General features: G+C 41.1%; 1 protein-coding gene across 4 annotated transcripts in view; it reads right to left on the bottom strand.

The window, feature by feature from the left end:
- The window catches only part of LOC124263793 (extracellular serine/threonine protein kinase FAM20C-like), a 93,539-nt gene that overhangs the window by 12,615 nt on the left and 66,083 nt on the right, over positions 1 to 14,841 (bottom strand). For all 4 annotated transcript variants that reach the window (XM_046698502.1, XM_046698504.1, XM_046698501.1 and 1 more), the window contains exon 3: positions 4,030 to 4,148. In XM_046698502.1, coding sequence (XP_046554458.1) covers positions 4,030 to 4,148 — 119 coding nt within the window. The remainder of the gene's footprint in view (positions 1 to 4,029; positions 4,149 to 14,841) is intronic.

The following is a 14,841-nucleotide window of genomic DNA, read 5'->3' as shown; positions in this document are numbered from 1 at the left end:
AAAATCGTGGAACAGAAATTAATTCCAAACAGGTTCAACGGTATCATTTTCCAAGCCTGCACCAGGGTTGTATGCTAAGACCGTTTTTCTTTATATACATGTACTGTTTTCATGATCCTATATAAGGTTATGGACAAACGATTCTTTCATATTATCAAGATTAATATGTGTCAACATGCTAAATGTAATGTTGAGGAATCGCGTGGCCATAGACCTTTTTAAGTGGTATATATAGATACCAACAAAAGTTTTGAGGAGATCTATCATACACGACCCGTAAAGATCTGGGTTAGATTTGATCTTCAGTAACCCATGCTTGTCGTAAGAGGCGACTAACAAGATCGGGTGGTCAGACTTGCTGACTTGGTTGACACATGTCATCGTATCCAATTGCGTTGATTGATGCTCATGCTGTTGATCACTGGGTTGTCTGGTCCAGATTATTTACAGACCGCCGCCATATCTCTGGAATATTGCTGAATGCGCCGTAAAACTAAACTCACTCACGCTATCATACACAAATCCGTCTCTGTTAATGCTCATTAAAATAGAGTTCAAAGTACATATCCTTCACGGTTTATCAGCATTGGATTTTAATATGCATCGGCAGTGAAACATGTTTAACAGTTACATCAATCGGACATGAGAATACACCGTAATTAAATTGCTGATGCACTTTGCGGGTCTTGTGTGCCAGCAGGAAGCTTGGAATCCTCATTTCAGTTCTTGTATAAAGTATGCCAAGGGTTTCAGCAATCAAATGTCAGCCCAATTCAAATATTTTACTCCTAACACAACAATTAACTTGTCTGCATAGGAAACGTAGAGTTCTAAAACCGACCAAACAAGGGACATTAACAGTTCTGGCTGCCCCTCCCATCGCACTCTTCTCCAAAGTTCTTCTCCACTTGTGTGACGTCAAACAAATCTCATATTTGGGGGCAACAAACCGCAAACAAAATTCCTGGAATATGAAATGGCTTCAGTTTGCTTCTCGTCTTGCTACAAAGGATAATGTATTTCGCCGTCGTTTATTCTTTTCGACGTTTTCAATATTGTATTTCCTTTCCCGGGTTTACTTTTTGCGCTCTCGCTATGGAAAAACTTCCAGCTACTCTTTTGTTGTCGAGACTGTCACTGCCTGTTGAATTATACCTGAGGATTTGTCTAGTCTGTTTTAAGGCTTGTGACGTATTACATGTTGTGATTAACTTTGGCTGCGGTTTTTGGCGTGCTGACGTCTCCTCGTTCAGAAGCATGTCACATAATCCCATTAGTCTCGTCAGAGCAAACGAATTTGAGTGCAATTTCACCATGAAAATTTACAACTTTAAAAATCACACATCCGCCGGAGACTGATTTGAGAAATTATGAATCTTTTACTCCAGCTAGAATTTGTTGGCAGTTGGAGATTTGCATCCTTGCCAAGTTTCGCCTGTCGTGAGAGAGTCGGGGACTGGACAAACTTTGAGAATGTCAATGACCCGATTGAAAATGACACGAACCAAATGATTGAAATAAACATAAAAATATTTGCTTTCAGTGCAAATACGAAGAAATAATCCGACAAAAATAAACGTGACGTCTTCAAGTCCAAATTTGTCATCATGTATTCTCTTTGAATGAACACGGCGTTTATGAATACAAAATTCTAAAACTGTTCATAAAAGTTTGATCTAAAGGACCGAATGATGTACACTTGGACTGAATATTTCAGACAGAATTGCCACAGTTGTATCAAATACATAAAACGTCGGAAAATCTGCCGACAGAGATTACATTGTGCGTTAAAGGCAAAATAGCAGTGAGTTAGTGAGTGAGTTTTGCCTCAGCAGTTTTGCAGTTACTCGCGGGGAGCAATTAGCAGTGAACATTACATGAATGGATCGCTGAAAACATCGTTGGTACCAGATGTCTACGAAAATGGTAAGCAGGTCCTGCCCTAACGGTGATTAGGGGCGGTGGGGTAGCCTAGTGGTTAAGGCGTTCGCTCGTCACGGCAAAGACCCGGGTTCGATTCCCACATGGGCACAATGTTTGAAGCCCATTTGTGGGGTCCCAGCCGTGATATTGCTGTAATATTGCTAAAGGCGGCGAAAAACTAAACTCACTCACTCACTAACGGTTTGTTGAGTTTTTCTTGTTTTAATTAATTTCCTTAATATTTAACACTACCTTCCTGTCATATAATATCATTCATTCAAATTTATCTGTTTCATCGTACAGCTAACTATTTATAATTTAATCCATGAATTAACTTATTTGCCAAATATTACCGCATGCAACCCTATCCTCCAAATTGCAGGAAAGCATCAAGAAGGAAAACGCCGTATTTGCAACAATGTAAGCCACATGTTTAGCATGTAAACCAGGTTAATGTAACAGTATATCTTCCCCCACCACAAGGGCCAGTGTTCTTATCTCATTAAGAGAATAGACACATTCTCATACTCCTGCACCCTCTCTCAGACGTAGCGCCCGAGTTTTTTCTGTTCCGATGCACTCTGGATCCAACTGCGGCACAACCCATTATCCGAGTAAGAATCGTGAATACAGACACGACCGCGGTTCATACTAGAGCATTGGTCGGGTTAGGAAAACATAACAGACAACATCGCAGAGCTTGGTTTACAAATAAACAGGAACAGTGATCTGAGCCATGTTACAAAGTTGAAAGGAAAATTTTCTGGATTTTGTGTGGAAGATTCACTGAGAGACAATATACATTGAAGGCATGTCGCTTTGATGTCCATTCGGCACCGTTGTTTGATTACTACATTCTGACCAAAACCTAAAGAAAAAAATGCGTCTTCTCCATTCTGAAGGGACATTGATGCAGTGCTTGTTTATTTGTTGTTTATCCTGCACTCAGTAATATTAAGTGTTGCATTGTAGCACGAAATGTAGAGTGAATATGATTTCAAGCTTATGGATGAGCACGACCACCTGACTGACTGACAGAGTTTGGTTTTACGCCGCTTTTAGCAATATTCCAGCTACATCACGGCGGGGGGAACACCAAAAATGGGCTTCACACATTGTACCCATGTGGGGATTCGAGCCCGGGTCTTCGGCGTGACGAGCCAACGCTTTAACCACTAGGATACCCCACCGCCCCCAACGACCACCAGATCTTTCAAATCGCCTCCTTGGATAAGGTAGTCATCCATTTATAACCTTAACCGTTTGGGAACATCAATGAATTGTCGCATAAGTGTCCGGTGTGTTGGTTGTTGTACACAACGATACTATATTCCAGCAACATGCTGGGACCACAGAAATGGGCTTCACACGTTGTACCCATGTTGGGAGTCGAACCCGGGGGCCTTCGGCGTGACGAACAGGAGCACGAAAGAACTATGCCGCTTTCGATTATATTTGTACCACAGTGTCTCGCTCAGTCCATATACGAGTATTTAAAACGGGTTTCAGAGGTCAGTTACTGGGGTCACTACCCTTAACCTCTGCTGTCTAGGTACCGGTACTGTATCGAGTGAGTGAGTCTGGTTTTACGCCGCTTTTAGCAATATTCCAGCAATGTCACAGCGGGGGGACAAAATGGGCTTCACAAATTGTGCCCATGTGGGGAATCGAATGCTCCATACTCGTGTTTCATATCGTGTACGTATACTAAACCTCAAAACTAACGTCCCCTCGAAAGTGACTAAAGCGAACGTGGCCGGGACAGCATCGCGACCAGGTCGGGTTCAGATCGCGAACCTTCACGATAGATATCTAATAAGATCGCGATACGAAGGTCAACTGGTCGCCATCGGACCGCGATCACGTGATTTTGTGGCGACGTTTTTTCGTATGTTTGAGTGTTTTATACGTGTCACCCTTTTCTACATTTGTTAATACGGCAGCGCCCAATAAGTAATTTGCATTCTTAACTGTCGCCACTGCCCAAAAGTTGAGGTCCATATCGATCAACAACTGTCATGACAAACTTTGATTGCACACAAGTCTTTACTTGTTAATCAGGTCCAGTCACGTGTTAGCAATATCCGACGATATCAAACTACTTACCAACATCGACGACGGGGAGCGTGGCGAGGTCCTTCAGCAAGTCGTCAATGTAGTGGTCTTCCTGGCTGTACAGACCGTATTGGTGTATCCCCATGTGGAACCGTTCCCAGTTCGTCACTCTGGAGAGGAGATAAAACGTATATACTAACAGGTTGCAAGAGTGAGCGAGCTAGTGAGTGAGTGAATGAGTGAGTGAGTGAGTGAGTTGATATTCAGTGGCTTTAAACTTTTTATAACCTTTATACTTTACATGATGTATGTAGATTGAAATCCCAAAGTTATGCACGTAAGAGCATATGGTGTAGTTTATGATGCCAGGTATTCGTTCCATTGTATGCTCACAAACACTTGCAAAGGCAAGTCAATTCTTAACTTGAAGATTCTGCGCCACCGGTAGTAGCCGTCAAAACACACATAAAAACTCCGGATTATTTCAAATGAATTTATAGACTTTGCCACTAAATTCAGTGATAATGGAAGTCCACGAGTCTGTCATTGCGCAAACAACTACTTGAAAGAATAAATCAAAATCCGACACGCGATGTAATACCACGAATCTGACGCCAGAGGAATTGATACATGAAATACAATGCATCGAATCTAAACTCGAGGAATTGATTCATGAAATACAATGCATCGAATCTCAACTCGAGGAATTGATAAATGAAATACAATGCATCGAATCTCAACTCGAGGAACTGATTCATGAAATACAATGCATCGAATCTCAACTTGAGAAATTGATAAATGAAATAGTTTGCATTGCATGTCAATTCGAATAATTGATAAATGAATTATACTGCATCGAATCTCAATTCGAGTAATTGATTAATGAATTATACTGCATCGAATCTCAACTCGAGGAACTGACAAATGAAATATACTGCACCTTATCATAACTCGAGTAATCAATACGTGACAATGCAACGAATCTGCCAGGAAGAAGTGCAACTCTGCCCGCATCTTTGCAGAAGGTGTTTCCCATTGCACCAGAACTACCTCATCACACGGTTATGTCAGGCAACGTGTCAAGATGACGCGCAACTCACGTTACAATAGTGTTTTGTAATACCACGAATCAGCATGTCAGAATGTACCTTAATAGTGTTTACTCTTCACCCTTACAGGAGACAACACAAATAAACACTATCGTAATGCACCCCTTAGATGCAATGGTGAAAGCTTCCTCTGGCTAATAGGGTTGCTAAACAACACAATAGTCTTCGCCATTTCGCCATGTGACATATGTACCCTTTCCACATTACTGTCACTAACGGCAAACACAACATCGATTCCCCTGTCTTAAACAAGATAATTTTCCGACTGTATGCCAAACGAAGACGTTTCTTAAGCTTACAAAGACACATCAGCGAAATTAGGGTACTTAAAGCCCCGAGATAGAACTTGTGAAGTATTAAACGGTTTTTAAGTCAAGTCTCGATAAATACATTGCCAATATCTTGCTCCAAATGGCGACAAAATTAGCCAGACTGGCAAGCTCGAGTTGTTGCATGGTATCAGCGCATGGACTAGAATTAAGGTAATACGCCAAGATAAAGCACATTGGAAGATAATTACACCGGGGCCTCCACCTGTTGATTGCATCATTATATACAAAAAAGGAGCCTCGCAGATAGATTCTCATCTTTATTTCATCATATCTGCTCGCCATGCTCGGATAGCCGACTGAACGACGGCCAACCAGACTGTAGGCTGCACAGGTCGCCGTGACATGCCGTGAGAAGACATGAGGGCAGCACCACCCAAAGTGGAAGTCTTATCGAAGAAGTCATTAGCAGCACTTTCAATGATATTACATAACTGTTAGATTTTGCAAAAGTGTAGTCTGTCTCACAGTCCCTGAACCGCCTTATTTTCCCTTTCCACACAGCCCTTTCTGCAATGCTAAAACTCTAAATGAAGCAAGTCTAGATTTCTAGCTTCTGAATCTCCGATCTCACTGGGTCTCCTTTTCAGTTTAAAAGGAACTATGTTTCTGTCAAAATTATATATTCAGAGACTAAGCTTTAGTCTTGGGCTGGGTGTGGAGGTGTGCGATGTGGGGATTTTGGTGAGGGTGTGATGTCAAGGATGACGTTGAAGAGGGTGTGTGATGCTGGGGAGGGAGGGCATTGACGTATGTGGTGTTGAAGATGACGTAAAGCGTTGTTTTGTGATGTGACTCAGGAGAAAAGGGTGCGGTCAGTAGATATCGTGAACTGGTTAAATCCCAATCAGCTAAAAACAGTGATATACTTCCTAGCGTTAAATGTAACTACATTGTGCTTGTCAACGTTTAAGAACCATAATATTAAGACAGATATAACCCAGGGAGAAGTTAACACACCACTAAGGAGATGAACCCATGCTTCACCACTTGTCACCTACACTGCTCGAAATAGTACACGAACTCACGATTATTTCATTTAACTACAGTGTTTCTGTCACGGATTCTCTCATTTATTTTGAGTAGTATACGTATATACTTAACTATTCATGTCAACGTGTATCAACTGAATGATATTATTAGGAAAGTTTATCACATATTACTATTAAAAAAAGACATACCACATAAGTTATAATTGCAATTCATACCCAAAATATAATTGCTGACAGCTGGTAAGTAATGCGCCGTGATAGACATCTTATATTTTTTTCAACCTTCAATTAATGTTAATTTTACCACCACGCCCATTTCACACAATAACGACCTACAAACACACAATACAGTTTGATTTGAGACCCCGTGTTAGGATACGCCCTTACTGAATACATACATGTTCCCGTCTAAATACCCTGCTAGTCCAGGAGACAGACAGTCGTCTACCCCACTGCTACCCAAAACAAACACAATCTCATTGTATATTACCACAATGCAAACACACAGAGAACGTGCCCTTTAGAATAGGCGCTCTACTCTCTTACAAATACACGGAGGGGCCTGCATTAAAAATAATATCAGATATGAACGGGCAAAGATAAGCATCGTTTCACTCAAGACATTATAAGAAATGTTCCCAGGTTGTTTGCTATTTTGGGGAGCGTTGTGGTCTTAAGAAGAATAAAACATGCTTAAAGCATGAAAAAATACGGACAAAGCATATCACCTTGAGATACTCCATGCTGACTCATTTCTGCATGGGTCGTTTCTCTCACGAGTATGTGTGTACTGACATGCTATAGTACGCCGACATGGAAGGCTGGATTTAGACGACCAAAAATACCAATAAATATATAAAAACAACAACTATGATTCACTAAGGGCTACATATAACTCGAACACCAGAAACACAAATATTTACAACTGTATATTCGAATAGGATACAAAAACAATATGGAATAACGATGAAAATGAGAGGGAAGTATCAAAACATATCTTGACCTGGGTGTCGTTGTACAAAGCAATCTTAGGGCTGTGGTTAGGTTATTTTGTATAACGGCAACCTGGCCGTGTTTATTCCAAGGTATTTATCCCACTTAATACACACCCTACCTCGTTAAGAGAACACGGCGCGTAAAAACATGCCCCATGAACACGTATACAGAAACCCACGGGGCCGAATATATATTGATCCACCTCACAAGAGTTCTATTTGAATTACCAAACGGCTTGCGGATCGTAAACATGTTTTGTAAACCATGGCCTGGTAGGGTGTATATTGTACATGTATGTCTGTAGAAAGTGTTGTATAAAGCATAAGCTTGCGATGACCTAGCCGGGCCTATGTAGGAAGACACAAAGCGAATCCTGGTTCGCCCGATTATGTTTCTTCAACTCCCTTCTTATTTTTTAAACGGTTTTAAACATGCATTGCTTTACGTGGCATTTATATAAGACCTACAGTCTCTAGCTGCACGTTACTTCAGCATATACACCTGAGCAACCCCGGAGAGCCCCAGTCTCTAGTTGCACGTTACTTCAGCATATACACCTGAGCAACCCCGGAGAGCCCCAGTCTCTAGTTGCACGTTACTTCAGCATATACACCTGAGCAACCCCGAGAGCCCCAGTCTCTAGTTGCACGTTACTTCAGCATATACACCTGAGCAACCCTGAGAGCCCCAGTCTCTAGTTGCACGTTACTTCAGCATATACACCAGAGCAACGCTGAAGAGTCCCATTCTGAAGATGTACGTTATTTTAACGTATTTTAACGTACATCAGAGCACCGCTGGAGAACCTCATTCTCTAGTTGCACGTCATATAGCCGGAATACTGTTGAAAGCGGCATTAAACCAAACCCCCTCACTCATTCACTGTTTCAGAAGGCAATAGGAGAGATGCGACTGTTGTAAGTCTTGGTTTAAGCGGGAGGTCGCCATTGGAAGGCACGTCGGTACCTAGCAGTATTTACCTTGGAATGATACCTTAAACTATTATCTTGCAGTATTTACCTTGGAATGGTACCTTAAACTATTATCTTGCAGTATTTACCTTGGAATGGTACCTTAAACTATTATCTTGCAGTATTTACCTTGGAATGGTACCTTAAACTATTATCTTGCAGTATTTACCTTGGAATGGTACTTTACACTATTTGTCTTGCAGTATTTACCTTGGAATGGTACCTTAAACTATTTGTCTTGCAGTATTTACCTTGCTACCTTGATTGTTTAAACACTATGTTCTACCACCTATTTTCCTTTGGACATGGAATCAAATTCTTTGATGTGTATAATTAATTCGTCTCTTTGTGTCCAAAGAAATGAAAGGGAACAGTGCCACACTTGGTTGATTCAGCGATAAAAAGTTAAACGATCAATAAACCTCCGCGAGCCTAAATTGGTGCTCACAGTATTCGTCGTATTCCTTTAATCAATACATAACAGTCACCTGGAACCCGCCAGACTAATTAACGAAATATCATTTCAAGGATAGTAATCAATGAATATAATAATCCAAAGGAAAACGAGTTAAGATTTAATCTGAAAATCCATACACCACTCATTAGCACTTCATATCGAGAATGTTGTGTTCTGTCCTCTGCGATTTTAGTCCACGAAGTCCTGTAACGAAGGAAGCACATAACAATACCTGATACCACTGTTTAAAACACAATGTTTGCCTCATTAAATCTTACAAAAAAAGTATCGAACGCAGCTTCAACTGAACATATGGTTGGCGAAGGTTACTGGGTATGTTTGGTTCCATCGTCAATAAAGATTCATCATTAACAGTTAATGAAAGAAATTCGAGACGAAAAGTCCATGAATACAGAAGCCGGTCGGTGAAGCTTGCGTCATGCAAAACAGGGAGCCGTGTCTACGAATATGGTTAAACAGAAATGAGCAGGAAGGTCCGTGTCATCGCCAGAGTCCGTATGAATGAAGATGGCCTAACACAAAACGAGGGCCGTGTCATCGCCAGAGTCCGTATGAACGAAGATGGCCTAACACAAAACGAGGGCCGTGTCATCGCCAGAGTCCGTATGAACGAAGATGGCCTAACACAAAACGAGGGCCGTGTCATGGCCTGAGTCCGTATGAACGGAGATGGCCTAACACAAAACGAGGGCCGTGTCATCGCCTGAGTCCGTATGAACGAAGATGACCTTATCCAAAACGGGGGCCGTATCATCGCTATTGAGTCCGTATCATATTTACTACCAAAGCCACGCCCTACCAGACAAGCCGGAGGTCGGACTCCTATACAGGACTGACTAACGTTAGGACCCGAAATATGTTATTTGATAAAAATAAATTAACATTAAAACTGAAAAGGAGCCCCAGTGAGTTGTACCATTCAGACCTGAACCTGTGGAAAGTATAGTCCAGGGTGCCGTTATACAAAGCGATCTTAGCTCTAAGGTGACCGTAACTCCCATACCTTAACATAGACTTAAGGTAGTCTTAGCGCTAAGGTGACCGTAACTCCCATACCTTGACATAGACTTAAGGTAGTCTTAGCGCTAAGGTGACCGTAACTCCCATACCTTAACATAGACTTAAGGTAGTCTTAGCGCTAAGGTGACCGTAACTCCCATACCTTAACATAGACTTAAGGTAGTCTTAGCGCTAAGGTGACCGTAACTCCCATACCTTAACATAGACTTAAGGTAGTCTTAGCGCTAAGGTGACCGTAACTTATACCTTAACATAGACTTAAGGTAGTCTTAGCGCTAAGGTGACCGTAACTCCCATACCTTAACATAGACTTAAGGTAGTCTTAGCGCTAAGGTGACCGTAACTCCCATACCTTAACATAGACTTAAGGTAGTCTTAGCGCTAAGGTGACCGTAACTCCCATACCTTAACATTGACTTAAGGTAGTCTTAGCGCTAAGGTGACCGTAACTCCCATACCTTAACATAGACTTAAGGTAGTCTTAGCGCTAAGGTGACCGTAACTCCCATACCTTAACATAGACTTAAGGTAGTCTTAGCGCTAAGGTTGTGTTTGTACAACAGCACCCAGCTTCATGAAGGGCTGTAGATTTACAGTAACGCCTGGGTAGACAGGAAAATAATATGGTTTACGTAACTATGACGCAGACTGTAAAACATGTGATCTCGAACAGCGTTGAAAAGAACGTAGCTGTGTCGTAGTTTCCTTGTCTGATCCCTTCTTTTCACGCAGATTCGAACAATTATACCTCGTTCTCTTAACACGGGTTGACAAAGTTCATTCATTTTAACAATCATCTGTTCCACACATTGTGAAAATTACGCCAGAGTGTCCTAGTCGCAATGTCGGACTAAGACGTAAAGTTTATTTAAAATAGGGGATGAGAGTTGTCAGGTTTTATGCAGCTCGATCTAGTATTGAAGCTAGGGGTGGTGGGGGGTAGCCTAGTGGTTAAAGCGTTCGTTCGTCACATCGAAGGCCCGGGTTCGACTCCCCACATGGGTACAATGTGTGAAGCCCATTTCTGGTGTCCCCCGCAGTGATATTGCTGGAATATTGCTAAAAGCGGTGCAAAACCTAACTCACTCACTCACTAGTATTGCTGTTAAATCACGACGCTAAGGCGTCATGGGTATGGTGGCCCAAAGTGATGCTGGCCTTGTACGTTTACCACTCAAGTAAAACAAGCATGGTTATGGTACTGACACATGCAGAAATTATAATTCAAATCACTGGTTCCTGATGCGCTGAAGGGATGTAACTCTGTAATACAAAATTCCTTTTACGACTGGGTCAGCCATGCTCCCAATAGCCGAATTACAGAGTTTCGTGTCCTTTTTAGTGTTTTGGGAATAGGACCACTTCACTTTCCACCGATCTTTATTGCACTTAAATAGATTTTCTTCCCTTCCACTTGAGTTTTTAACAAATCCAACGTGGTGTACATTCAGTGAGTGAGTGAGTGAGTATGGTTTTACGCCGCTTTAAGCAATATTCCAGCAATATTAAGGCAGGGTACACCAAAAATGGGCTTCATACATTGTACCCATGTGGGGAATCGAACCCGAGTCTTCGGCGTGACGAGCGAACGCTTTAACCATTAGGCTACCCCACCGCCCCCAACGTGGCATTGTGTTCGTTATATATTATAGCGTTGACAGATTAACTATAATTATGATAAAAAAACTCCGGTGTTATTCAACTTAAATGAAATTATTTTTATATGGAAACTATATGGATTTGACCAAAGGATTACCAGGCTAAAAACAGCAGCCGAACCCGTTTAGTCGACATTCTAGAAGTTGCTAAGTCAATAATACAGCAAACAACTTTATGGATACCAACTTCTAGAATGCCGATCAAACCATTAGTAAGACGTCTACACAGAGACGTGGCAGTTTACATCTTTATCCATAAAGCCGTATACTTTATGGTTGCCGAAACACAGCAAACTTAGGCCTAAAAAGAAAATGTTGTGGTTCCGATTACCCGACCGACCCTTGAATTCTGGTGCCGACCCTACTTTTTTTAAGCAGACTGAATAAAATAAGCTTTCAGATTTCATTGTATTTTCCGGCAGATATCGGTCATTCTGATAGAGAAAGTCGATATGATGGCCGAAAGATTGATTCAATAAACAATTGCACATTGATACATGTGTTATTAGTTTGTACTTTCCTTCTAAAAAAAATATGTAAAAAAAAAAATTCCTACCTACCTACCCTAAATTTTAAAGAGGTGTAATCGAAACCACAACATTTTTTATTTGGCCTTAAGGTGGACAACACAAGTGAGATATCCGCAGCAGCTACGTGTGCAGCACCATCCAACACCAATTTCTTTTTGGTTTTATCGTCAGCCGTCAGTAAATATGAATACTTTCCTTTGCTCGCATTTATAATCTCAAGTATAGATTTAACTACAGTAACCACGAGCAACAATGCAAAGAATATAATACAAACAAGTAAAATAGGGTCTGGGCAGACATGTGGTTAATACAAAACACAGGTGCGATACAGGTGTACTTTAAACAATCACGATTCATGTATGAAACGATTAAAGAACACCTGATAAACCAGTTACTCACAACCTGTTGTCGAAATTGGACATATTCTGTTGATTGCATCTTGTGTGCAGGGAAATGGCTCCTAAACTGTGTTCGTGCAGCAACAGATTGCATTAATGTCACCAACACGAAGCAATAAATGTGTGTGAATATCAAACAGTCCTTATGTTACAAAGCATTATTGTTAGGAGTCTCATAAAAGGGGAGGATTTCAGCTGTTAGACACTGATTCTACGATCTGTCTGAAACATGAAATAACAGAACGTATTATCAAGGATATTATTCATAACACAAAGCAAATCATACCCGAGAACGTATTACGTACTGACTGGCAGAATAATTTATTTATTACACAGTGTTGTATTGTTCATGTTTATTGTAATTACGGATATATAGTTTGACATACTCGCCGAAATGAATTACAGTCTAACAGAAAATAAGTAAGGGTGTCTAAAATTACAAATATTCTGGTGTTTCTTCTGTTGGCGGGTCTTATTTCAATGTCTGTGAATTTATCACGTAGAATCTAAAAAGTGATGGCACCAGGTGTTCGTAAAGAGGGTGATATAGATGTAGTCCGAGTACAGTTTTACTGTTATAACAATTCGTGGTGATCGCCGAGGATTTTCATGGAGTTAGTGAGTGAGAAAACATTTAACGTCACATCGGCAATGTTTCAGGCATATCGTGAATTGTCATGGACGTTGACAGACATTTGAAGAGGGTAGGTATAATGTGTATAAGGGAGGGTGATACATACCAGTATATACGTTTGTAAGCACACGTATGTATTGACTGGCTCAGTGAGTGAGTGAGTGGATTGGGTGAATCGCGGCGGAGGATACCAAAAAAGGCTTCACACAAATAACTTTTAACACATAGACTCACTTGCCTAAGGTGAGCTCACATGTGTCACATGTGTTTCCAGTTAAAGTACAAATGTGTCATTACAAAAGTAGGGGGATATATCACAAAATCCCCTATTTTTTACAAAAGCGGGTTAATAGATTACCAAACCGCCTATTTATTTTACAAAAGTTGGGTAATATATTACCAAAGCGCCTAACCTATCTTTCCGTTGTGAGGTGGTGGTAGAGCTGACAATCTTGAAAAACACGTCGCGCTTCCCGAAGACGTGCCTTTGTAACCTCGGATGACACATCAAACTATCACATTTAAGTAATAAATTACTTACATTAAGCTTATTCCTTGGACTCGTAAGAATGCGAGCGGAATTATTCTAAAGGTCAAGTTTTCTAGGTTGATTCGGTAAACAAGATGTGGGGCGGGACTGAAAATGATAAACATTAACCTTTGACCTTCACATTTGCTTTTTGCGCTTATGGTGGAACACAAGCTCGCCATGACAGTTACGTAAGTCGTAATGACTCTGACCTTATCAAAGCTCGGTTGCAGCCAACAGCCTTAACCTGGGGGTAGGCTATATAAACAATCATTAATCGCTGTCGCCTTGGTCTTTTTTCTGGTATTTGCTTAAAAAAATGACATACATCCTTGTTTATATTTGCACAGTGTGCTCCCCCAACGCTTCTCTGTGCCCCAGTGTTGTTGTATGTGGCCTGGCGTTAACGCCGTGACGTCATCATGGCTGGGTCAGCGTAACCGTATCGGCTGGCCATGAGAATATCCGCTGTTTTCATACAATACTGTTGTTGCTGAGTATATACAATATTCAGACACAAGGTTTATCATAATCTTTTTTTTAAATGTATATTTCCGTTGCTGCTTAAATAACTGCGAGGCAAATGTAAATATGCACAGATGTTTGAAGTCGCTTATTCGGTACTCAAAGAATATGTTTTGTTTTGTTTTGTGGGTGCAAATTCATTTCCCTACTACACTGATTGCTATATACAAAGGTTGCAGAAAAGAGTGATGGCTAAATAACGACAACGTCCGACAACATCACTTACAGTAACAAAGGGTAATTGGGATCTAGTTAGATGAACGTAAAGTGTCACTCACTCACTCACACACACACACACACACACACACACACACACACACACACACACACACACACACGCACGCACGCACGCGCGCACGCACACGCACACACGCGGAGAAAAATCAAAATAAATCACAGGACCATGCTAATTATTTTTAGTTTCTAGAGCTGAGTATAAACTTGCTAATTAATGTTCTGCTTGAATTATTGAATTCGAGTTTTTCATTTTACTTACCAGGGTTTTCGAGATACAATATCCCGAAGACCTCCAGTCTGATTGTTGGGACAGTTTTCACCTAAGGATCTCTTTGAGTAACTGGGACCCGTCTGGTGGGTGTCGGGACTGTAACACGGCATATGTTTTGATACACTCTTTCGCTTTATTTCCACAGCATTCAATCCGTTCGTGATCAGTTGTGCATGCATAATGTTT

This window comes from Haliotis rubra, unplaced genomic scaffold (assembly GCF_003918875.1).
Source record: "Haliotis rubra isolate DU_JTF1 unplaced genomic scaffold, ASM391887v1 Scf9, whole genome shotgun sequence".
NCBI lineage: Eukaryota > Metazoa > Mollusca > Gastropoda > Lepetellida > Haliotidae > Haliotis > Haliotis rubra.
This window is presented reverse-complemented; position numbering and strand designations above follow the sequence as displayed.